Source organism: Oncorhynchus clarkii, chromosome 12 (assembly GCF_045791955.1).
Source record: "Oncorhynchus clarkii lewisi isolate Uvic-CL-2024 chromosome 12, UVic_Ocla_1.0, whole genome shotgun sequence".
NCBI lineage: Eukaryota > Metazoa > Chordata > Actinopteri > Salmoniformes > Salmonidae > Oncorhynchus > Oncorhynchus clarkii.
This window is the reverse complement of record NC_092158.1, coordinates 68,892,296-68,918,403: the sequence shown is the minus strand read 5'-3', so window position 1 is coordinate 68,918,403 and position 26,108 is coordinate 68,892,296. Positions and strand designations below refer to the sequence as shown.

Genomic DNA, 26,108 nt, shown 5'->3' with positions numbered 1-26,108 from the left:
CCAAGAAATATATATGCCTTAGAAATACTAATAGACTCACTAACACAATGGCATAAAATGTATTCGATGGCTGTGAATTGTAAACTGATACACGTGATTCTATTTTACATGCAATAATGTTGCATGTGAATCAATTCAAACTATATTTGGAACAGGCTAATAAAAAACAGATTAGATCACAGATCACAATGTGAAGCACATTGGACAGCCTGAGAAAATCAACTATAGGTTACCAAGTGTTGCAATCTAATAAACTAAATCATTTTGAGGTATTATACTATCACTCACAAACCATGAAAGAAACGATTATAGTAATTTACAATATCATATAGACATAGTGACCTCAGAATGTCATTTCCTTCATGATCCACGAAGCAAAGGCTGTTTTCACGGAAATCTATTCTGAGCAGCTCCTGCACCAACTGTGGACGTTTGTCTGATTTTGATTAACAACACGATTGAGGGCGCCGGAGCAAAATGGACAAGTTATAGTTTCTGGGGAGCAAAATACAGTACAGTATGCAACAAAGTATTTAAAAAAGATAGGTGTTTGATGCAGACTAGAATGTTATTCTGCGCATGATGACGCGCAAAAGTACGTATGTCTCCGCTTCACACCGCTAGCTAGCAGGAAGTATGTTGAATCCGAGGAGAAAAAAATGACCGAAGAACCAAAGTCGGTTGTTGATCTGAAAAAAATAACAAGTCTCCTAAATGAGAACGCAAATGCTGCGGTTTTTGGATTCGGCATCATTCTCTCTGGTGCAAAGAACGTCATTAAACGGGTAAGTCGAGTGCGTAAAACGTATTTAAAAAATAATAATAATAATGTTTTCCATCAATGGGCCAGAGTGTATTTGTCGAGATCTTTGTTGGTTCTAGGCTAGCGCACGTTAGCCAGCAAGCTAACCTTTGAGTGCCACGGTTATTTGGCTTGCTTAGGCATTAATTACCCCTGAAATAATATGGTCTGTGTATATAACAAGGGAATATACATACATTTATGCAGTGTGCGCATCAATTTCTTTGAGCTTGCAAAATGTAGAGTTAACGACTTCCGTTTTCCTTGTATTTTTTTTAGCATCGTGGGGGGGTGTAACGTTACTTAGCTAGGCGGCCGCGCTAGCTATTTTGTTAGGTCGGTGCAGATTATTACATTAGTTTGATAGTTGGCCAGGTTAAATGCCCCTTAAGGGGAAGTAATGTCTCACATTTAGCTACACTTGTATAAAAATAATACTATGCATGTATATGATCCGAAGTAATGTATTTTCACGACTTGACCCAGCTAACAGGCTAATGTTTGCACAGCTAACTAAAATGCGGCTAGTGTACTAGCTAGTTGCAAATAGCTTCTAAGAAAGCAATTTATGGAAATTTAGTCGTTTTTGTTATTTTGGGGCAACGCGTATAAACGTTATATTTTAACATTGAATAACTCGATGTTTCAGTTAACTATGCATTTATGATTAAAATGTCTTATAGTTTATGCTTTCTCGGTCCTCCGGCCTTGACGATGCCTAATTTGGGGAGTCGTTCGATGGAAAAGAGCACGGAATGTCTCGCGGATCGGCGGTAAAGATGCCCTGCTTTTGTCCTGAAAAATTTACGCTGTGTGAACTCAGTGGAAAGACAAGCCAAGGTCAGGGAGCACGTTAGAATCGCCTCCCACCACGAAGTCAGATTATACTTTATTAAAATGATTTCGAATTACAGGCTCTTGGGCCTCCCTATTATGAAAGAAAAACGTTATTTGTTGAAATGTGCTCCAGACCCCGAGCTCTCAATCAAAACAATGCACGTGTAAACATCGAGTCACACAGAAAGTAATTGTAAAGATATTAACCTAGCTGAACGGTGTATGTACAGCTATCTGAAATATGTATATTCATATTCTTTCTTTTTTCTTTGTGTTCCTTGCCCTCGGGCTGTTTACAGTATCCTGCAAACCGTTTTTGCACGGTAAAGGTGTTTGTGATTTCACTGTTTAAAATAGTTTGATTTCCTTCTGCTATCAAATTAGTTTAGCTTGTTTTCTAGGCTAACTACTTTTGTGCACACTAGTTAGTTAATTATATTTTACAGTTAGACAGTGTAAATATATATTTTTCTGTTTGCATTTAGTTGCAAATGGGAATTAGTCAGTAAAGGTAAAATTATTCCAAACTTGTTTATGCTTCACCTCCCCATTTCTGTCTCTTATGTATTAATAATGATTCTACTTGCATCATTTACACCACGTTTGATAATGGCCAATCAAGCTTAAGTGTGAACATTCACATTGCATTTTCCTCCCCAGAGAGAACCAGAAACCCTGGCTTCTACAGGCCAGAGATTTATGAATTCACTTTTTACACCATGGGCCCATTGTGATGTTTGTTGTTGTTGCATCCCATAAGTTAAGCAATCAAGGTTTTAATTCTCATGCCTTGCTCGCTGGGTGTTTCTATATAAATCTAGTCCCTCCCACCCTACTATCATTTGAGTAGACATATGCATTTATTCCAACCTGGGCCCAGCTCAGCAATGAATATATAAACTCAGCAAAAAAAGAAACGGCCCTTTTTCAGGACCCTGTCTTTCAAAGATAATTCCTAAAAAATTCACAGTCATTTAGACACTAACAGCTTACAGATGGTAGGCAATTAAGGTTACAGTTATGAAAACTTAGGACACAGAAGAGGCCTTTCTACTGACTCTGAATAACACCAAAAGAAAGATGCCCAATGTCCCCGCTCATCTGTGTGAACGTGCCTTAGGCATGCTGCAAGGAGGCATGAGGACTGCAGATGTAGCCAGGGCAATATTGCAATGTCTGTACTGTGAGACGCCTAAGATGGCGCTCCAGGGAGACAGGACGTACAGCAGATCATCCTCGCAGTGGCAGACCACGTGTAACGACGCCTGCACAGGATCGGTACATCCGAACATCACACCTGCGGGACAGGTACAGGATGGCAATAACAACTGTCCGAGTTACACCAGGAATACACAATCCCGTCATCAGTGCTCAGACTGTCCGCAATAGGCTGAAAGAGGCTGCACTGGGGGCTTGAAGGCATGTTGTAAGGCAAGTCTTCACCAGACGTCACCGGCAACAACGTCGCCTATGGGCACAAACCCACCGTCGCTGGACCACGCAGGACTGGCAAAAAGTTCTCTTCACTGACGAGTTGCGGTTTTGTCTCACCAGGGGTGATGGTCGGATTCGCGTTTCTTGTTGAAAGAATGAGCGTTACACCGAGGCCTGTACTCTGGAGCGGGATCGATTTGGAGGTGGCGGGTGCGTCATGGTCTGGGGCGGTGCGTCACAGCATCATCGGACTGAGCTTGTTGTCATTGCATGCAATCTCAATGCTGTGCGTTACAGGGAAGACATCCTCCTCCCTCATGTGGTACCCTTCCTGCAGGCTCATTCTGACATGACCTTCCAGCATGTCACCAGCCATACTGTTCGTTCTGTGTGTGATTTCCTGCAAGACAGGAATGTCAGCGTTCTGCCATGGCCAGCAAAGAGCCCGGATCTCAATCCACGTCTGGGACTTGTTGGATCGGAGGGTGAGGGCCAGCCCCCCCCCCCCCCCCCCACAGAAATTTCCGGGAACTTGCAGGAGCCTTGGTGGAAGAGTAGGGTAACATCTCACAACAAGTACTGGCAAATCTGGTGCAGTCCATGAGAAGGATATGCACTGCAGTACTTAATGCAGCTGGTGGCCACACAAGATACTGACTGTTACTTTTGATTTTGACACCCCCTTTGTTCATGGACACATTATTCAATTTCTGTTAGTCACATCTGTGGAACTTGTTCAGTTTGTCTTGTTGAATCTTGTTTTGTTCATACAAATATTTACACATGCTAAGTTTGCTGAAAATGAACACTGTTGACAGTGAGAGGACATTTTATTGTTTTGCTGAGTCTATATGCTTCAAAGTGTAAACAACAGATGACCGACAACCCAAACTGTAGAGGAAGTGCTTTTTGTGATGTTAGAGCACACCCAGATGGCCTGGCATCAGAGCCCCTGGGTCAGGGTACCTTCCCAGAGGTTATGAGGCTTTCACTTTAACATTAGAGCTCTAAGACTAACCCATGCAGGTATAACGTATATTCTGTTGAGGTCACTTGACTACAGGAACAAATACTGGTAGGCCAATGTCAATAAGCCATTCTGGAATAGGATGCCTTATTCAAATATAGGTTGAGGGGGAATGGTGGAAGGCTCTAGAATAGTGGATTGAGCCTATATTAGACTACCAGGCCTATGTTACTGAAAATTACCAATGTGACATTTGACCCATTTTAAATTTTTTAAATGTATTATTTGAATGTTGTGTGCAACTGCAATATCAATCTTGCATTAGCTTATTTTAGGGCAAACTTCTCAAATTTGGATGATATCACAGAGCTTACATTGATTTTTCACAATGTGAAATTATGAAATGGAAGTATTCCACAAACCTTTATATTGTCTTTTGTGCTGTAAATGTAAAAACTATAGGTGTGTGGTTCTCAAGATTCTGCAGGAAGAACTTGGCACACGACACATTGGACAGCCTGGAAGCGAACACAAGCTGCAAACGTGCCACATCTAATAAAACTAAAGCCATGTCTAAAAGTTGTCACAACACAAGCCTTTATTTAGCACATATGCCTAAATACTAAGACTTTGAATCCGCACTGACAATTGGCATTAGATGATAAATCATATGTATGCATAAAATATAGGTTAATTTTAACAAATGTATTATTCATCAAACATTGGCAAAACATGAAGCAATACATTCTATAAATGTAAGACAACATATTTTGAGGTTTTGAACTGATCATGTATTTTTACCCCACAAAGCATAAGTGTTGAATGTTAAAAGGGTAGTGCAGTTGAAGATGAGATTTTCCTTTTTTTCCCCATTTATATTTCCACGCAGGTCAAAATAACACAGAAATTGTGATAATGCCCCTTTTGTTTAAGAGCTGTTTATAAAAAAAAATTAAAAGCCTGGAATTTCAGCCTGTTCAGGTGGGATGGAACTTTTGGCCCACAACATGACGTCACAATGTGATCTGAGTATAATAGACCAATGACTGTTCATCTGATGTGGGTGGGTGGGCTCTAGACCATCCTATCAGCCTTTCAGGGCTGTGTATGTAAAAGTCGTCCAATTTGTTTCCCAACGCCTACATGATCAGACTGATGATTTCGAGACATACAGTGGTGGATTTAAAAATACAATTCCAAAGACTACATTAGGGCTTTAAGAATAATGATTGACTTTCTGGTAGAATTCAAATCTCTAAAGCCCTGTAAGAGACTCTATACAATGAGTCTTGTTTCAGCCCTAACAATGGCAGTTGTTGTCAGAAAGGTGGGTGGGTGGGGGGGGGGGGGATCAGGTGGGACCGTTCTAGCCAATGAGAGGGCAGATATGCGTGATCGAAACAAACAACTAGATACAGTTTCATTCAGTTATCACTACATTCGTAACAACCTAAACATTATGAAACTTCTTTTCAATCAAATAAGCCTCACTTAGCAAATTAGCAATCACATTTTTTTGTTGACCAAATCCACACACTTTCATAGATCTTGATACAAAAACTCCCCACTTGGTCTGCTTATCGCTGTATTCGCCTGTGGACCAAGTGATGGGAGTGGAGCCTCTCGCTTTGCCTGTTCTTCCTACCAGGGGTAGGCAACTAGATTCAGCTGGAGTGTTTTTGGAAGAGCAGATTGACGGGGTGATGGATCATAATGATTTTCAATGCAAATTGAACACAATTTAGCCCCCCCCATTGGCCCGTGGGCCACCTGTTTTCGACCCCTATCCTGGACACGTGATCTGAGAGGATTGAACAGGTGGAGGAAATATGGCAATCTCTTGGTAGATATTGCCTCTTAGATCTGTGTCTAGGGCAGTGATATCATTTTTTTAAAACTTTGAGGTCAGGACTACTGCTGGTTTTCTGTTCGACCTGATAATTCATTGCATACACATGGTGTACCAGGTCTAAATCAGTCCCTGATTAGAAGGGAATGATTTACAAAAGCAGCAGTACTGGGTCTAGGGACCTCAAACTAAGCTCTGGACCTTCAAAGCCATTGTTTCCCTCTAATAAGGGACTGATTTTGACCTGGGACACTGTGTGTGTAATTATCAGGTAGAAAAGAACCAGCAGCCTCTGGACCCTGTAGGCGTGTGGCCCTGGTCTAGGGGAAATGGGGCTAGGGGTTGGCCCAATCCCAATGCACTTGTGGAGATCTGAGAAGATTTGATTGGCATAAGAAATATGGTGAAACTTCCCCCTGGTCTATCAAAGGCCAAAGTGGAGCTATTGCCATGTTACTTACAGTACACCTATCAAATCAGATCTCCACAAGTGTATAGGGGCCAATTTGGGATTGGGCCATTGTTTCTGGACAACCTAAATTTCAGGACCATTAAGCATGAAATGCAGAGAATCAGACTGCCGATAGGTAGGTACCACAGTGAGAGGCGGTTCCTTCTCTTGCTAGAACAAAAGCGGTACCTGCTGCATGCTGACCCGGTAGCGACGGACCTGCCGTTTCTACTTGTAGAATCGCAATGCTCGTCAGTGGCCAACAACTTTAAAACCTACGCCAACCAGGAACCGTGGATAGATGGCAGCATTTGCACAACACTGAAAGCACGAACCACCGCATTTAACTATGGCAAGATGCCTGGGAATATGGCAGAACACAAACAGTAAGGGAATCAAACAGGCAAAACTTCAGTATAGAAACAAAGTGGAGTCACAATTCAACGGCTCAGACAGGAGATGCATGTGGCAGGGTCTACAGACAATCAAGGACGACAAAAGGAAAACAAGCCACGTCGCGGACACTGGTGTCTTGCTTCCGGACAAGCTAAACACGTTCTTTGCCCACTTTGAGGATAACACAGCGCCACCGACGCAGCCCGCTACTGAGGGCTCTCCTCCGTGGCTGACGTGAGTAAGACATTAACCCTCGCAAGGCTGCCAGCCCAGATGTCATCCCATGCTGCATCCTCAGAGCATGCGCAGACCAGCTAGCTGTTGTGTTTATGGACATATTCAATCTCCCTATCCCAGTCTACTGTCCCCACATGCTTCAAGATGGCCACCATTGTTCCTGTACCCAAGAATGCAAAGGTAACTGAACTAAATGACTATCGCCCCATTGCACTCACTTCTGTCGTCATGAAGTGCTTTGAGAGACTAGTCAAGGATCATATCACCTCCACCTTACCTGTCACCCTAGACCCACTTCAATTTGCCTACCGCCCCCATAGGTCCATAGACGATGCAATCGCCATCACACTGCCCTATCCCATCCGGAAAAGAGGAATAGCTATATAAGAATGCTGTTAATTTACTATAGCTCAGCATTCAACACCATAACACCCTCCAAGCTCGAGGCCCTGGGTCTGAACCCCACCGTGTGCATTTGGGTCCTGGACTTCCTGACGGGCTGCCCCCAGGTGGTGAAGGTAGGAAACAACACTTCCACTTTGCTGGTTCTCAACACTGGGGCCCCGCAAGGGTACATACTCATCCCCCTCCTGTACTCTGTTCACCTATGACTGTGTGGCCAAGCACACCTCCAATTCAATCATCAAGTTTGCAGACGACACAACAGTAGTAGGCTTGATTACCAACAACGACGAGACAACCTACAGGGGGGAGGTGAGGGCACTCGGAGTGTGGTGCCAGGAAAATAACCTCTCACTCAACGTAAACAAAACAAAGGATATGATTGTGGACTTCAGGAAACAGATGATCGAGCACCCCCTTTCCACATCGACGGGACAGTGGAGAAAGTGGAAAGTTTTAAGTTCTTCGGTGTACACCTCACGGACACTGAAATGGCTGAAGAGGCCTCTTCAACCACAGGAGGTCAGTACAGGTGAATCGAAGCTGGGACCGAGCGACTGGAAAAACAGCTTCTATCTTTATTATTTTTATTTTTTTCACCTTTATTTAACCAGGTAGGCAAGTTGAGATGAGAACAAGTTCTCATTTACAATTGCGACCTGGCCAAGATAAAGCAAAGCAGTTCGACACATACAACAACAGAGTTACACATGGAGTAAAACAAACATACAGTAGAAACAAGTCTATATATGAGGTGAGATAAGGGAGGTAAAAGGCAAAAAAGGCCATGGTGACAAAGTAAATACAATATAGCAAGTAAAACACTGGAATGGTAGATTTGCAGTGGAAGAATGTGCAAAGTAGAAATAAAAATAATGGGGTGCAAAGGAGCAAAATAAATAAGCTAAATAAATACAGTAGGGAAAGAGGTAGTTGTTTGGGCTAAATTATAGATGGGCTATGTACAGATGCAGTGATCTGTGAGCTGCTCTGACAGCTGGTGCTTAAAGCTAGTGAGGGAGATAAGTGTTTCCAGTTTCAGAAAATTGTGTAGTTCGTTCCAGTCATTGCCAGCAGAGAACTGGAAGGAGAGGCGGCCAAAGGAGGAATTGGTTTTGGGGGTGACCAGAGAGATATACCTGCTGGAGCGCGTTCTACAGGTGGGTGATGCTATGGTGACCAGCGAGCTGAGATAAGGAGGGACTTTACCTAGCAGGGTCTTGTAGGTGACATGGAGCCAGTGGATTTGGCGACGAGTATGAAGCGAGGGCCAGCCAACGAGAGCGTACAGGTCGCAATGGTGGGTAGTATATGGGGCTTTGGTGACAAAACGGATGGCACTGTGATAGACTGCATCCAATTTGTTGAGTAGGGTATTGGAGGCTATTTTGTAAATGACATCGCCAAAGTCGAGGATTGGTAGGATGGTCAGTTTTACACGGGTATGTTTGGCAGCATGAGTGAAGGGTGCTTTGTTGCAAAATAGGAAGCCAATTCAATATTTAACTTTGGATTGGAGATGTTTGATGTGGGTCTGGAAGGAGAATTTACAGTCTAACCAGACACCTAGGTATTTGTAGTTGTCCACGTATTCTAAGTCAGAGCCGTCCAGTGTAGTGATGCCATCAGACTGTTAAATAGCCATCACTAGCACACAAAGGCTACTGCCTATATACAGACTTGAAGTCATTGGTCACTTTAATAATTGGAACCCTAGTCACTTTAATGTCACTTTAATCATTTTTACATATCTTGCATTACTCATCTCATGTACAGTGCCTTGCGAAAGTATTCGGCCCCCTTGAACTTTGTGACCTTTTGCCACATTTCAGGCTTCAAACATAAAGATATAAAACTGTATTTTTTTGTGAAGAATCAACAACAAGTGGGACACAATCATGAAGTGGAACGACATTTATTGGATATTTCAAACTTTTTTAACAAATCAAAAACTGAAATTGGGCGTGCAAAATTATTCAGCCCCCTTAAATTAATACTTTGTAGCGCCACTTTTTGCTGCGATTACAGCTGTAAGTCGCTTGGGGTATGTCTCTATCAGTTTTGCACATCGAGAGACTGAAATTTTTTCCCATTCCTCCTTGCAAAACAGCTCGAGCTCAGTGAGGTTGGATGGAGAGGTTGGATGGACTTTGACTTGGCCATTCTAACACCTGGATATTTTAATTTTTGAACCATTCCATTGTAGATTTTGGTTTATGTTTTTGATCAATGTCTTGTTGGAAGACAAATCTCTGTCCCAGTCTCAGGTCTTTTGCAGACTCCATCAGGTTTTCTTCCAGAATGGTCCTGTATTTGGCTCCATCCATCTTCCCATCAATTTTAACCATCTTCCCTGTCCCTGCTGAAGATAAGCAGGCCCAAACCATGATGCTGCCACCACCATGTTTGACAGTGGGGATGGTGTGTTCAGCTGTGTTGCTTTTACGCCAAACATAACGTTTTACATTGTTGCCAAAAAGTTCAATTTTGGTTTCATCTGACCAGAGCACCTTCTTCCACATGTTTGGTGTGTCTCCCAGGTGGCTTGTGGCAAACTTTAAACAACACTTTTTATGGATATCTTTAAGAAATGGCTTTCTTCTTGCCACTCTTCCATAAAGGCCAGATTTGTGCAATATACGACTGATTGTTGTCCTATGGACAGAGTCTCCCACCTCAGCTGTAGATCTCTGCAGTTCATCCAGAGTGATCATGGGCCTCTTGGCTGCATCTCTGATCAGTCTTCTCCTTGTATGAGCTGAAAGTTTAGAGGGACGGCCAGGTCTTGGTAGATTTGCAGTGGTCTGATACTCCTTCCATTTCAATATTATCGCTTGCACAGTTCTCCTTGGGATGTTTAAAGCTTGGGAAATATTTTTGTATCCAAATCCGGCTTTAAACTTCTTCACAACAGTATCTCGGACCTGCCTGATGTGTTCCTTGTTCTTCATGATGCTCTCTGCGCTTTTAACGGACCTCTGAGACTATCACAGTGCAGGTGCATTTATACGGAGACTTGATTACACACAGGTGGATTGTATTTATCATTAGTCATTTAGGTCAACATTGGATCATTCAGAGATCCTCACTGAACTTCTGGAGAGAGTTTGCTGCACTGAAAGTAAAGGGGCTGAATAATTTTGCACGCCCAATTTTTCAGTTTTTGATTTGTTAAAAAAGTTTGAAATATCCAATAAATGTCGTTCCACTTCATGATTGTGTCCCACTTGTTGTTGATTCTTCACAAAAAAATACAGTTTTATATCTTTATGTTTGAAGCCTGAAATGTGGCAAAAGGTCGCAAAGTTCAAGGGGGCCGAATACTTTCGCAAGGCACTGTATATACTGTATTCTATACTATTATACTGTATCTTAGTCTATGCTGCTCTGACTGCTCGTCCATATATTTATATTGTCTTAATTCCATTCCTTTACTTAGATTTGTGTGTATTGGGTATATGTTGTGAATTACTTGTTAGATATTGCTGCGCTGTCGGAACTAGAAGCACAAGCATTTCGCTAGACCCGCAATAACATCTGCTAAACACTTGTATGTGACCAGTAAAATTTGACTTGATTTTGAGCCAATCAGAGAGCACGAACCCCCACATGGGGGAGTCAACAGGAGTGATGACAAAAAGGGCAAAAAATTGCAATTTCTCTGTACATCCATGGATGAGCCAATCACACTTCATTTGCAATGTAGGCTATGGGATGGTAGCTAGTTAAGTACACATATGCAATGCACACAATACTAAATACTTCCCCCAAGCTAGCTAACCAGTATAGCTAGTATTGATATTCTAATTGAATCACAATGGATTCTTTTCCATGAAATTGATCCGGTGTTAGCTGCCGGGTTAATACAGTGTCCTGAGCTAGCTAGCTATGTTGCGCTGGTTAGCTAAACATTTGGCTATGGGCTGGCACTGGCCATATGGGATTATGGAGAGTGAATTGAATTGTTTCATCTTGTTAGGTAGTTATCTAGCTGTGGCCATCTGGCTAGTATCAACAAGGGCATTCTACAAAATAGCAACATCCGTGCAGCTAGCTAGCTAACATTGGAATCTAGTCCATAAACTAAGCAACACACACAGACATGCATTGCCAAACAACGCTACTGCCTTCTTCTGGTTTGTAGTATTTGAAGACATGGTGGCTGATGACTTCGAGGTTTTTGCTCTGTGTACACAAAGAGATTGTCTGCCGACACTGATAAGAAGTGCAAATTACTCTCGGCTGGCGAACGGTAACAAATCCTGTGTGTGTTCTTGCTCTTACAAGTAGGTGTGCTACATTTACCCTGCCCAGCACCCTTGATAGGTAGAGTTTCAATGTTGGGAACAATTAATTGGTCTGAATGTCTAATGTGGGGGATTTGTAGCCTGTGTTTGCTTTTGCCAGACCATTATTATTTCAATGAAGGTGTTCTTTGTCATATTACTTGCAGTATAGAATAGATAACACATTGACTGTGCAAATGGCTAGATGTACAGTATGTCTAGTCGTTTCTGGTTCGAGTCTCTTCTAAATGATTAAATGCCCCCTTTTAATTTAATTTTTTTTCCTATTTCAACAGTGCTCTTCCATTGCCTGCTCCGTGTCCAGATCCTTCCGGTGCTGCCCTGACAAGGTGGCATTGAATGGCTGAAAGAAGACTTTCTTCAGCTCCGGGAAGAAAATGGCTGACACCACAGAATCCAAGAGCTAAGACTCTCTTTTTTCCCCTTGCCTGCTTTGTTGATTATCTTGAGACTTGATTTCCCCTCCCTTAAATGTATACGCCTACTATGGCAATGCATGATATGAGCCGTGTCAAGGGTTTCCCCTGTAAAGAGTGTGATATGGTTTGCCCCAGTACCCCTAGTCTGTTAGAACACATGAAGGCTCACTACCAGCAAGAAGAGAATGGCAGGTTTGAGTGTGAGCAATGTGGCCGCATCTATAAGCATGCTGGCAGCCTGGCCAACCATAAGAAATCCCATGAAGTGGGTTCCTTTCAGTGCCCAGTCTGCACCAGAACCCTGCCCAATGCTGTGGCCCTGAAGAACCACCTCCGTATCCACACACTATCCCCAAGCAGTGCCCAGGCAGAGGAAGACGGCGGTGACGAAGGCGCTGAAGACGGACATGATGAGAGGAACTATGGTCTTGCACAGGACCTGTCTGATGGCTTTGCCCGCAGTCACCTGAACAACAGCGGAATGGGTCATGGTGTGATGTCACATGACCCAGATGATCATAAGAAGTCACCTGTAACTGACGATGCCTGGGATCGCCCATTCAAATGCGATCAGTGTGATAGGACCTACCGCCACCATGGCAGCCTGGTTAATCACAAGAAATGTCACCAGGAGGGGGCGTTCAAGTGCACCGTCTGTTACAAGCAGTTCAACAACCTGGCTGCTCTCAACGGCCATGAGCGAACCCACTCAAAGTTTAAGACTCCTGGAGCATCGATGGTTAACAACAACATACATGATTCTGTGACTGATCAGCGTCCGTCTGCTCCCCAAACCGATGATGCGTCTAACTGCTTCTGCCACCTGTGCCAGGTAGCTTTGCCCAACAAGAGTGACTTCCAGGAGCACATCCTATTGCATAATGCAGCCTCCTCTTCACTGGGTCTTGCCCGTAGTTTCCCTGGGATAATGCCGCACAATCTCAGCGCTGTCCGCTCCCCAGCATACACACCTGCCCTGGGTGACCCTCTGCCGCTTCCTCATTTGCCAAATGATAAACGTGGACCCTTTGATCCAATGCTTGGCCCTCCTGTCAATAACCCCATTTACACTTGTGCATACTGTGGGGCTGGGCATCCTGATCTGGAGAGTCTCAAAGTTCATTACCTGACCCATGACCCCCACCCAGGCTCCCATGGTCAGGATGGTATCCTGAACACGGATGGGATTGGCTCTAACTCTAACCCATCTCCATCTGGAGAGAGAGCGCAATCTTCTTCTGATGATGGTGAACGTCGTTTCAAGTGTCAGGATTGTGGGAAAAGCTACCGCCATGCTGGAAGCCTGGTCAACCACAAGCGCTCCCACCAGACTGGCCTCTACCAGTGCACCATCTGCTGCAAGCAGTATCCGCATTTGGCTGCCTTGCATAGCCACCTCCGCAGCCATAAGGGAAGAACATCCAACCAATCATCCCTCAACACTGAAGGCGACTGGCTCTCCTCGGAACCCCTGACACTTGACTCTCAGAATAGTTATGTGCAGGAGGGGAGCGGCGCAACCACCCCTATCTCCCTCCCTGGAAATCTTGGTGACGCTGCTCACTTTGTACCTGATGGTGGCCACAGCAGTGGTTTGGATTCACTAGAGTTCCATGATCGATTTGATGGCTCCCTTGCCCAGAGCAACTCTGGGCACTCCCCTCTTCCCCAGAACCACCGCCAGGCTGATAGACATATGTGCACTGACTGTGGAGAAATGTATGGGGACATCTCTGGCATCAAGTCTCACATGTGCCCCCAACGGCGACAGAACCAGGGGATGTCCAATGGATTCATGGGAAACATGAGTAGCTTCAACAGTCCTGGAGGCGCTGCTCTCCCTTCAGGTGGAGGAAATGTGAAAGAGAGCAATGGACAGCGCTCTCAGTATGGTTCTCAGTCCCATTCCCAAGGAGGGGGGAAAAGGATGAATAAAGAAGATGAAGATGATGGTGAAGTGTACCAGTGCTCGGTGTGTGGGAACCATTATGCCAGCCTCAGGGCCCTGAGGAGCCATCTGCGCAGCCATGCTAACAATCCCACAGGGCCTGGGACTTCAGTGCTTTCTCCTAACGGTGAGGCAGATTGGAGGATTATCTGCAGCACCTGTGGCCAGAGCTTCTCCAGAAAGCAAGACCTGTTAAACCACCAACTGATTCATGGGCCACAAAGGTCAGATGCAGCAGCGCAGAGCATGGGGGCCGATCCTACAAATACTAATGGCAAAATGGATGGTGATGGGAGGAATCACATTTGCGTTGACTGTGGCATGTTCTTTGCTGATCGCCATCACCTGATCACTCACCTGTGTCCTGGTAAGGGAAGAGGAGGAGTGCTGAGCAAAGAAGGATTGAATGGAGCTAAAGGGATGACTGGAGGAGATGGAGTTAGTGGCGGCGGAGTTGGAGGACCTGGAGGCAGTCGTGATATGGGAGGACAGGACCGTAGACAACAGATGCCAGATTCGGAGGATCGACCCCACAAATGTGACCAGTGTGGAAGGGGCTACAGGCACCCTTGCTCCCTGCTCAACCACAAGAAATCTCACAAGACCGGAGTCTTCAGATGCCTTGTCTGCCAGAAGCGCTACTACAACCTGCTGGCCCTTAAGAACCACCAGAGGACCCACTTTGATTTAAAAAGGTAAGCTTTTGTTTGATGCTTTTCCCCATTGAGACTTGTTTGTCTTTGTGGGCCTATTAATAACATAAGATCTGTTTGCATTGCTTGAATTTGGTCCAAATTGACATCAATTGGACATTTTACACTAAAATCAGGATTGTAGAGTACCTTCATGGATTGGTCTTTATTTTCTCTGAAATAATGAGATGCATTATTTTTGTATTGTAATAATACTAGATATGAGTAAGAGGAAAATGTATTATTATCGGGGCCTCCGCATCGATGTAAAAAATAGGCATTCGATTTTGTTGAAGAAAACACACCGCTTTTCCCTCACTGTACAGCGGCACAGCTGGAAAACGAACAACATTGTCATTGAATGTAGGAGTCTACTCTGTGCTACAGTCCAATCTGTAAAGCTAATTTAAAAACAAAACTCCCCTTAAGCAACCCTGAGGAACCCAAGAAATGGCCAGGCCATGACATCTTTGAATCCATTCTAAACGTAAAATGTATTTCTGACTGGTGATTTCCCTTTATTGGCTTGCTACAGCAAGGCTGCCGCTGGCACAGGGAGAAGCGGTCCCCAAGTGGCACCCGATTCCGAAACGATGGCTTTACTTGAATGGTAAATAACCTTACCCAAATGTGCTTTTATCATCATTACTAAACGTAGCTAGTGCCCGTTCAGCCAGTAGGCTGTCCATTCATGATGTCAGGAGCGAGTTGAATGGCTGGCAGATCGTGGAATAGGCACAAGGAGTGTTTACCAGTTCCTAACCCATCTTTTAATTTGGTCCTCACTTTATTTTACAGGCACAAGTGTGAGGAGTGTGGGAAGGCCTTCAAGATCCAGAAGCAGCTGGAAAACCACCTTCGGCTCCATGAAGAACACAGAGCAAAGGCTCACGCCCAGCTCGCAAAACTAGGCAATGGGAGGTATCAAGGAGGACCCTCTGGCATGCAGGCCATGAGAGGAGAATCGTCCAAATCCCAGAACCCTGGCATGGGGGAAGTCAAGTATGGACAACAACAAGGCTTCAAGCAACCCTACTCAGAGGCTGGTACTTCAAGGGCTCAGAATTTTGATCTACAAGAAGGGGGACGAAGACCCTTCGCCTGTGATGAGTGTGGACGGAGCTATCGTCATGCAGGCAGCTTGGCCAATCATAAGAATCTTCACAAAATTGGCGAGTATCACTGCAATGTCTGCAACTCCACTTACCCCAACCGCCTGGCCATGAAAAACCATCTGCGTCTTCATTTTGCCCTCAAGAAGCACACTTGCCAGGAATGTGGCAAAGGATTCCGTACCCAAAAGCAGCTGACCACCCACCACTCTGCACAGCTCTGCAAGGGGGCTGCAGGAGCTGTTGCTCAAATGGATTACGAGTGTGATGGGTGCTGCGAGGGTTTTGCTACTGCAGACGAGCTGGCTGCACATGACTGCCCTGCTCAGCAGCTCCCTTCGTCCTCGGCCTCCCTCAACAGCTCAAGCCTCAGCATCGATGGGGCTGACCTTGTGCCAGATGAACGCCCCTACAGCTGTGACATCTGCAACTGCTCTTACAAACATGCCAGCAGCCTGCTGAACCACAAGCACACACACAAGACGGGCACTTTTACTTGCACCTACTGCGACAAGCCGTACTCCAACTACATGGCGCTGCGCAACCACATGCGCATCCACACGCAGAAGAAGAGGCACATCTGCCACCACTGCGGGAAAGCGTTCCGGCTAGCCAGATTCCTCCGCAATCACCAGAAGGTCCATGAGGAGGGCCACACACGCTTTGGCTGCACCAGCTGCGGGAAGAGCTTCCAGGGGAGGTCAGGCCTGGCGAGGCATCGCTGCGGGGAGAACCAGGTAGGCAAGGAGGGCAGGAGGATGGCCACTGCAAGCACGACAGGGGGAGAAGAGTGCCGGTACACGTGAGTTTTCGTCTGTTTGTGATTCTTGAAGTGAAAATAGTGAAGATCATAGGTTTCTACATGTCTATTACAGGTATATGATCTCCAATCCGGCTTCCTTGGGACCATACGTGCACCGGAATTCGGCTATTTCTGAAGTTTGGACAGATTGATTAGTGGAGACCAGATAAGTCCCCCCTTTTGCTTTCAGTTAGATATACATTCGTTTCGTAGGCTACTATGCATCAGAATTGATTTGATTGTTCAGTTGGATGTTTTATTTTCTGCTTTTACAAAGAATACTGACATTAATTGATACCAATTCAAAGTAGCTGACGTAGTATAATAAGTAAGATTTATGATTTGTGTGTTCCTTGTACTTGTTTGAATTGTAGTGCTCCTTTGTTTGTGCTTCCCTGTCTCTTTTTATAGGTACATTGTACATTTTTAGGTTGTCGATAGTGTAAACCTAGTTTAGTGGGCTTCTTTGTTTGACAAAGTCATGGCACAAAAGCTGGTTAAAATGGTAAAAGACCATAGAAGTGAGAAGGTTCTTGTTGTTTTTTTTGCTGATATTACAGTGAAGACTACATTGATAAAGGGCATGGGCCTATCCTTAGACTTAGATCCACAGTAAGTATTTGGAGCTTGCTACACTGCACATGCTTTGTTGTAAATTAGTTATTTTGGGCGGGGGGTAATCTGCACCAAGCCAACATATTTCACCACAGTTGGTGAAAGCCAGAATAATTTCAATAACTATGAAAAGTGTGATATGGAATTGTTGTATCCAAATGTGCAGGGAGCCACACATACCTTCCAAGACTCAAATTACTTTTCAATTATTTGATTAAGGACAGTCCATATTTTTTCCCCTTGTTTCCACCAAAATGTGTTCCCCTTTTATTATGTGTATAAATTGACTATTTCTTCTTGCAGGACATGGTAAACCACTTTTAGTCATCTCCAAAGCTTTAAGCCGGATTCCAGATCATATACCTGTACAAATTATTTTTAGATGGATATATAAATATATTAAAGTTGTATCTAATGGAAAAGTGGTAACCAGCCAATTTAGATTAGTGAAAAAGGACCGCAAGCAGTTACTAATTTCTTCTTCTCTTCTGTCTCTCCACAGATGTGACCAGTGTGGCCGCTCCTACGCCCATGCCAGCTCCCTTCTCAACCACAAAAACACCCACACCGTCGGCATTTACCACTGTGCCGTGTGCCTCAAGACCTATTCCAACCTCCTGGCCCTCAAGAACCACCGGCGCATTCATTCAGAGATACGGCGTCACCGCTGCCCAGAATGCGGCAAGGCTTTCCGTGTCTCCTCCCAGCTCAACAGCCACCGTCGCGTCCACCTAAAGGAGAGGGAGCTCACTTGTGGCCCCTGCCAGCGCAGCTTCCCCAGCCAGGCCAGCTTCCGGCTCCACCAGGAGATCTCCCACGGCCAAGCCCCCAGGCCCCCCCAGCAGACACAGGCCAGGGCTGGGGGAGCCTCTGGGGGCACATCCGGGGGCGGGAGCTCAGGCCTTAGCTGGGGCTCCGGCCTGGATCTCACGTTGTTGCAGGCCCAAGGACTGGACCCCAATGGACTACCCAAAATGAACTCCCTGTCCTTCCAAGGCCCCAGTGGCAGCAGGAGCCGTGGGGCGACGGGGACCAAGTCGCACGTCTGCAACCAGTGCGGCCGCGGCTACCTCCACGCCAGCTCCCTCCTCAACCACAAAAACAGTCACAAAACAGGCGCCTACTTCTGTAACTCCTGTCAGAAGGAGTTTCCCAACCTGATGTCCCTCAAGAACCACCGGCGTATTCACACTGAGCCCAAACGTTTCCAGTGCCCCGACTGTGGAAAGTCCTTCCGTGTGTCCACCCAGCTCATCTGCCACAGGCGCATCCACACCAAGGAAAAGCCCTTCTCCTGCCAGCAGTGTGACAAGCGCTTCTCCAGCAAGTCCAACCTGCGCCACCACCAGAAGGTGCACTGGAGCAGCTCAGCGCCCCCCACCATGGCCATGGGCGCTGCCAGCTTCTTGGGTATGCCCTCGGGCCCATTTCTATAAGTATGGGGGGGGGGGGGGGGGGGGGGTGCTCGTGTGAGATGCATTGAAATGCCAAGGTTTTAGAGGTGCCAAAACTTAGTCCCCATCTCATTCACCACCATCTCCCTCTTGTTGTAGAGTGTGAGGTTTATGTCTTTAGATTTTCACAGAGCAGGTTATGTGTTTTAGACACACAGGCCCTGCATGCAACCTTAGACAAGGGAGGGGGGAGGGGGAGAGGACTGACTTGGCATGGACGACCTCTACACTGGTTAAGACAGTCTGGTTGCAAAAGCGTCCCCTTCATCCCAACCAGCATGGCTACTCTTGCTTGCATTCACTCGATGGCCTTTGCTAGGGGACAAGAACCCATTCACCTGTAATGGTACACATGGATTACTGCTCACTCAGTCTAGGATGTGTGCTAGACTTCTCTGTTCGGCCCTTTAGAAACCTTAATGATATACTGTTGTCATAGATTCACGTTGCATGTTACACAGTAGACGATTCTACATTTCTCAGTGTTTTATTGACCGTTAAGCCCAGTGTCAATGAAGTCATAACAAACGGGTCAAAATAGGAACAACATCCTGGTGCCATGCCAAGAGTGTGGCGTGAAGCTCACCAAGTCAACCACATTGATGAATTTGACCAATGTTAAGGCTTTCTTTGTGGCATCTTTGCAGTTTGAATGCATTGCACATCACGACATCCCATTCCATATCTGTTGATTTTTGGATAAAGCCTTTGCATGCGGCCTTTGTCCTGTTCTACAAAACATCTTAACCAGTAAGAACATGTATTTCAAACAGTATCTCTGAAGTGAGCAATATGTTGGAACAAATAGTTGAGATGTACTTTGACATTGTAAAAAATGTAGTTTTTAACAGTGAATGTAGTGGTTGGAGATGTCACATTTCTGTAATATAGAACTGACCTGAGGGTGTATTGCTCTCTTGTGAGGTTCTAATCGTTTTCTAACTTGTGTGTTTCTTGCAGCACGAAGATGAGCTTCAAACCTTATTTTTCTGCAGATGACAGCAATGCTCTTTATCGGTTGCTTCTTTCTGGCATCACATTTGTGTTTTCCTCTTTAAAAAAAAAGAAAAAAATGTTTCTGGGCACCCATATTTTCAACACTGCGCCTAACGAGTTAACATGTATAGACAATAAGTTGTTTTTAAAAGAAAAATGTATATTGTTAGGCCCATGCTGGCATTTTGATTTTATCCTGTATCGTAATCGTACTTCTGACTGTATTATTTACAGTTCAACTTTTATAAAACAGATCATTGTAGAATGCATTTATTTATATTAACACTTTAGGAGCTTTGTTGTTACCACCCCTTTCCTTACACTTACCCCTGACTACTCATCCTGTATGTATAATTGGCATGGAGTCGAGTATGAAGGACTCCCAAAGAACACTTGTGACAGTACTCCATGTTGTCTCAATTTGTTATGGTTTTAAAAAAAATAATTATAATAATCAGTCCCTTGTACAATAAACAGGGAACTTGTATAATGTGTGTTTTGATTGCAGTATGAAGACGAAGGAAATATTTCTGAAATGTTTGCCTTTTACAAGTGATGTTGTGACCGTCTCCCCTAAAGTCAGACTGGACTTCCTTCTGTTTCACAAAAAACTCACACTCAAAAGGGGACTTTGAATTGTTTGTGCATTCAGACCTCATTCTCTTAAGATTTTGTTATACCTTATCGTAACCCTTGTATTTATTAGTATTTCTTTTTATTTAATTGCGTTTGGACTATTCAAAGCTCTGTGTGAACACCTTTTACTGGGAGAGCTGGTGCTAGTAAGTGAAATATAAAGTGACAGTGAAGTGATTTTTAAGAGCAATGTGATAACTAGACCACGGGACAACTAACTATATTTTAATGGAACTCTTGCGTTTTCTCCAGAATTGGTTAAAAGTGGACACTTCCAACCATCATTACGGTTAGATTAGAAAGGATTGGTTTGAACAACTATAATGAATCATTTTCAGTTCTAACTTTTTGTTTCATACATATATGTAATGCTTACTATACAGTTTTATAAGCTGTTTTGATAATTAATTTCTTAACAAAACCTGTCCATATTATAACCCCTAATGCTGATGAGTATTTTAAAATAAATAGCTGGAAAACTAGTGAAGAACATTGTTGTGAATCCATTGTCCTTTCACTCCTCACTTTTCATGTACTTTTTGAAAGTGTTAAGTGTTTTAATAATCAACACGTTTTCACACAGGCAATTTTTAATCTGTGATGAAGGCAAAATCAACTTCGTTAACTCAACCATGTTAAAGACTTGGCTTGAACATTTTCACTTCAGTGAATTGGTCAAATTAATGTGTCTAGTTGAGGGGCCAAATAATTGACCTGTTGGAATGTAAGGAAGGAGGGTATACAATTGCAGATCTTTAAGCAAATGATGCAGACTGAGGATGAAGTTTGATAATGTGATTTACCTTGTTGCCTCTAGAAAGGCGGGTGCCCTCATCATACACCTTACCTAGGCGGTGTACACACAGGCAGCCCAATGCTGATATTTTTTTTGACTAATTGTTCTTTTGACCAATCACATCAGATCTTATTCAGAGCTGATCTAATTAGTGAACAAAAAGATCAGAATAATGCTGCCTGTATAAACACAGGCCTAGAGGATTAGACCTCTGAAAATGTAGTTTGCTCATGTTAGTCCACAAACAATACATTTAAAAAATGGACACTAATGCATCTATATGTAATCTTTAAGGTGCAATGTTTGAATGAATTCCATTATCTTGATGCTAGAATATTGAGTTTTATGCAACACATAAAAATCACAAAATGATATCAAGTTTACAATGTGGTTGTTGAAAATTATACCTTTTATTTTATAACCAGCCAAATAGGTTTGGAGTTCTTTCATCCTTGGAAGAAGAAGAATATCCTCCCAAAACTAATTTCTTTAGTTTTTCCAGTGATATTTAGACCAACTTCATTGTTCCACGTAGCTTTTTTTTTTTTTTTGTCAACCCAGACAAGTTTGAGAGTGCATATTTGCTGCTAGTTAGCTTAGCACGCTAACGCCAGTGTCCATATAGAATCTGAGCTGATGCCAACGTCTAGCAACCACAGAAGCATTTATATTATAATACATTGTCCAAGAGTGATATGGTCACTATACACGTTGGAATGGAGTTTCTGCATGGTGGTTAAGTGTGTTTTTGGACGTTCAATTGATTCCTGTGGACTCTTGGATTAGCATGCTAAACTAACAAGTGTCTGCTCCAAATAACTAAATAAATCAAATATTTTAGTTTGGGAACACTCAAGTACTGGGAGAAACCAAAGAAAATGAGTTTTTTGAGTAAATTGTCCTAAGGGCTGGAGAATCATCAACATTGCAATATGACTCTCCCAATTTGTGTGTATTTGTCACCATGAAGATGAAACTAACCCAGATATTGAAGATCCAAATCTCTCACCCTTAATCCTACACATGTAACTCTGACCTATGCCATATTTGTGTTGTTTTCATGTACATTTCGTATTTTATATATGCATGATAGTTTGTGCTTAATAAAGATCCACCCGTGTTGAATATAATTAACTGTAGCTATACATTTGTTACCAAATTGAGGCATCAGTTTCTTTGACCAAATTCAAGGTACAGTTAAACTATGTAAACAACCATATTAAATACTGGTAGCTAGTGGAAATGCATAATAAACCCATATATACCTGCAGTGTACAGTGGGAGAGTGACATTTACAACACAAGTAGCCTCATCATTTGACTCCAGGCTCAGTACACCATCAGCGTAGGGAAGGCCCATTTGATTTGCCCAATGGTTTGATTGACGTATTGAAAAGGCTCCGGTGAATTGCCCGAAATAAACAATTTATTGTTAAATGTGCCGTCTTTAACATTTCAGTAATATTTTGACTCCCTCTCTGATTTTGAAGAATATTATTAAGTCCAAAATATTATTTTGTAGAGACAATATTTCAACTTCAGAAAACTACATCCAATATTGAATCGAGAAGACGCATTTTGTATACACTGAGGGTGGCCAGGACGTGCCACTCTTGACAGTTATTTTTGTTTTTGTCTCGATTAATAGTATTCATTTATGACTACCGTGACATATCAAGATATGTCCATGTGGCAATGTTACGGAATGCACTTTCAATTGTTGAAGAATTACTTTTTTCCCCCCATGGCTGAAGCTGTTTCTAATGCAACGTTTACATACTGTCACAGTTATCAGAAGCTTTTAGTTTCACTTGAAGGACTGTCAATGTCGGAATTACAAGACGGAAACTCAGAGACATTTTTGCTACCAAGTTGTGACGTTTCACCACTGACCCTTTACCTTTGACAGCAAATCTGTTTTTGACAATTACAATCTTATCAGTATGTATAATGTAGCTAGTCTGACCATATTGTTGATGTTAAGTAAGCTAGTTTACTTCATTAAGAATTGTTCCAACTTCAATAGCACTTGAACACAACCATGTCGAGCATCTGACTTCCCAGTTTCCCCATTTCCCACGAGCATGTGAAGCCAGCATTAATGTGTATACAAACAAAATATCAGAATTATGGCATGACACAATTCCTACATTTTACATTTTCAGGTCATCCACCAATTGGCGCAGGGAGACCACCCAAGTCGCATGTCTGCGACCAGTGTGGCCGTGGTTACCGCCATGCCGGATCCCTCCAGAACCACAAGAACATCCACAAGACAGGCGCCTATTTCTGCAGCTCTTGTCAGAAGGAGTTCTCCAACCTGATGGCTCTCAAGACCCATCGGCGCATCCACACTGAGGTCAAACGCCACCGGTGCTCAGATTGTGGAAAGGCCTTCCGTGCGCCTAGCCAACTCATCGTCCACCGGCGCATTCACACCCAGGAGAAGCCCTTCTCCTGCCAGCAATGCACCAAACGCTTCTCTAGCAAGTCCAACCTACGTCACCACATGAAGTTGCATTGGAGCGGCTCAGCGCCTTCCAGTTTCCTGGGTATGCGCTCAGGCCCATTTCTATAGGTGGGGGAAGGGAAAGTGCTGCTGTGATTTACATTGAAAAGCCAAAAGGTTTCTGGAGATTTGGTTTAATACAAGTTCAACGTTTACATTTTCAGGTAAACCAGTAATTGGTGGGGGGGCCAAGTCGCACGTCTGTGACCAGTGTGGCCGTGCCTACCGCCACGCCAGCTCCCTCCTCAACCACAAGACCATCCACAAGACTGGCGCTTATTTCTGCACCTCCTGTCAAAAGGAGTTTCACAATCTGAACGCCCTCAAGAACCACCAGCGCATCCATACGGAGACCAAGCGCTACGAGTGCCCGGAGTGCGGAAAGTCCTTCCGCGTGTCCACCCAGCTCATAATCCACCGCCGCATCCACACCAAGGAGAAACCCTTCTCCTGCCAGCAGTGTGACAAGCGCTTCTCCAGCAAGTCCAACCTGCGCCACCACATGAAGTTGCATTGGGGCAGCTCAGCGCGCCCTGTGCGCACCAATGTGTCTGTGGCTGCTACCAGTGCCACCCTCTTGGCTCTGCCTCAGACCCATATCTCTACAAAGTATGGGTGGGGTTGGGGAAAGGGGAAGCATTGAAATGCCAAGTTCTGGAGGTGCCAAAACTTCTCTTCACCCTCCTTCACCACCATCTCCCTCTTGTTATAGACTGTGATTTTCATAGAGCAGGTTACGTGGTCTAGACACTCAAGGCCCTGCGTGCAACCCCAGACAAGGGGGAAAAGTGGACTTGACATGGACGATATCTACACTGGTTAGGACACGGGTTGCAAAATCTTCACCCATCTGCCTTCATCCCACCCAATTAGTTAGCTGTGCTTGCTGCATTCACTCGGTAGCCTTTGCTAGGGGACAACAACCCTTCCGCCTGCAATGGTACACCAGGATTACTGGTAAAAAAAACTTCAATATTAAGGTTTTGTGGATTGTTCCTTTTTGACTGCTACACATCATTACATTGCATCTGTTAATCTTCAATGAAGCCTTTGCTTGCAAATAAGAATTTGTGCTTAACTGACTTGCCTAGATACATTTAAAAAAATCATGTGCGGCTTTTGTTGTGTCATACAGTATTGAAGAGTAAATCATGGATTTTAAACGTATCCGCAATATGTTGGATTAAAGAGTAGATGTACTTTGACATTTGACATTGTAAAAAAAATGTAGTTTTAACGGTGAATGTAGTGGTTGGAGATGTCACATTTCTGTAATATAGAACTGACCTGAGGGTGTATTGCTCTCTTGTGAGGTTCTAATTGTTTTCTAACTTGTGTGTTTCTTGCAGCACGAAGATGAGCTTCAAACCTTTATTGTTCTGCAGATGACGACAATGCTCTTAATGGGTTGCTACTTTCTGGCATTTCTGTATTCCTCCCATTGTTTCAAAATGGCTCTTGGCACCAATATTTTAAACACTACGCTTAAACCAGCAAGCGCGTGTAGATGGTTTTTTTTTTTTTTTACGGATAAAAGTAAAGAAATGTATATCGTTAGGCCGGTGTCGGCATTTGGTTTTTATCATGTATCGTAATTATGACTGTATTATTAACATTGCAGCTTTTATAAATCATTATAGTATGCTTATTTGTAGCAGCATTTGTAACAGAAATGCTAGTTTTAGGATCTCTCAGTTTAGGAGAAGTGTTGTAACCACCCCTTGTCCTTACACATACCCCTGACTATTCATCATGTATGTATAATTGACATGGAGTCAAGGATGAAGGACTCTGACACATTCAATTGACTGTACTTCCTTAAGTTTCCTTTGTACAACAAACAGGGAGCTGATATGTGTGTTTTGATTGCCATATGAAGTTTTAAGAAAGATTAAGGATTATTGTTGACATGTTTGCCTTTTGAGTGATGCCACTGTCTTCCCTCAACTCAGACTGGACACTTCTGTTTCACACACACACACACAAAAAAAAAAGAAAAGCAACCACACTTACAAACATAACTTGTAAAAGTTTAGCGCGTTTATTATGTTCAGTTTGTTACTCTTGTATTGTAACCTTTGTATTCATTCATTAGTGAGTATTTCCTTATACACTTGTGTTATATTCAACTATTCAAAGCTCCGTGTACATATTTTACTGGGAGAACTGCTAGTAAGTGAAATAAAGTCACAGTGAATTGATTTAGTAGTAATGTGATAAAACTAGACCACATTTATATTTGAGTTAAACCTATAAAAAATATATATATATACAAAATGGACACTTTTGAACCTAGTTTAGAAAGAATTGCTTTGAACAAGTATTCATTTCAAGTTCTTACTTTATGTTTCAAGTATATATGTAATGCTTACTATACACTTTTATAAACTATGTTTTGATAATTAATTTCTTAACAAAACTTGTCCATATTATCCCTAATGCTGAGTA

General features: G+C 43.5%; 1 protein-coding gene across 4 annotated transcripts; it reads left to right on the top strand.

Moving 5' to 3' along the window:
* The first annotated feature begins 462 nt into the window (after positions 1 to 462).
* LOC139421114 (zinc finger protein 729-like) lies at positions 463 to 26,108 on the top strand. Of its 4 annotated transcripts, none has more exons than XM_071171662.1 (7): positions 463 to 785; positions 11,958 to 14,744; positions 15,277 to 15,351; positions 15,540 to 16,655; positions 17,773 to 18,680; positions 23,317 to 23,703; positions 23,825 to 26,108. In XM_071171662.1, the coding sequence occupies exons 2-7, from the start codon at positions 12,154 to 12,156 to the stop codon at positions 24,301 to 24,303; spliced, it is 5,556 nt and encodes a 1,851-aa protein (XP_071027763.1). In that variant the 5' UTR covers positions 463 to 785; positions 11,958 to 12,153; the 3' UTR covers positions 24,304 to 26,108. The 4 variants fall into 4 exon arrangements, with proteins under 4 accessions (XP_071027763.1, XP_071027765.1, XP_071027764.1 ...); XM_071171664.1 differs by having other exon boundaries at positions 23,317 to 23,729; positions 23,825 to 23,897; XM_071171663.1 differs by lacking the exon at positions 15,277 to 15,351.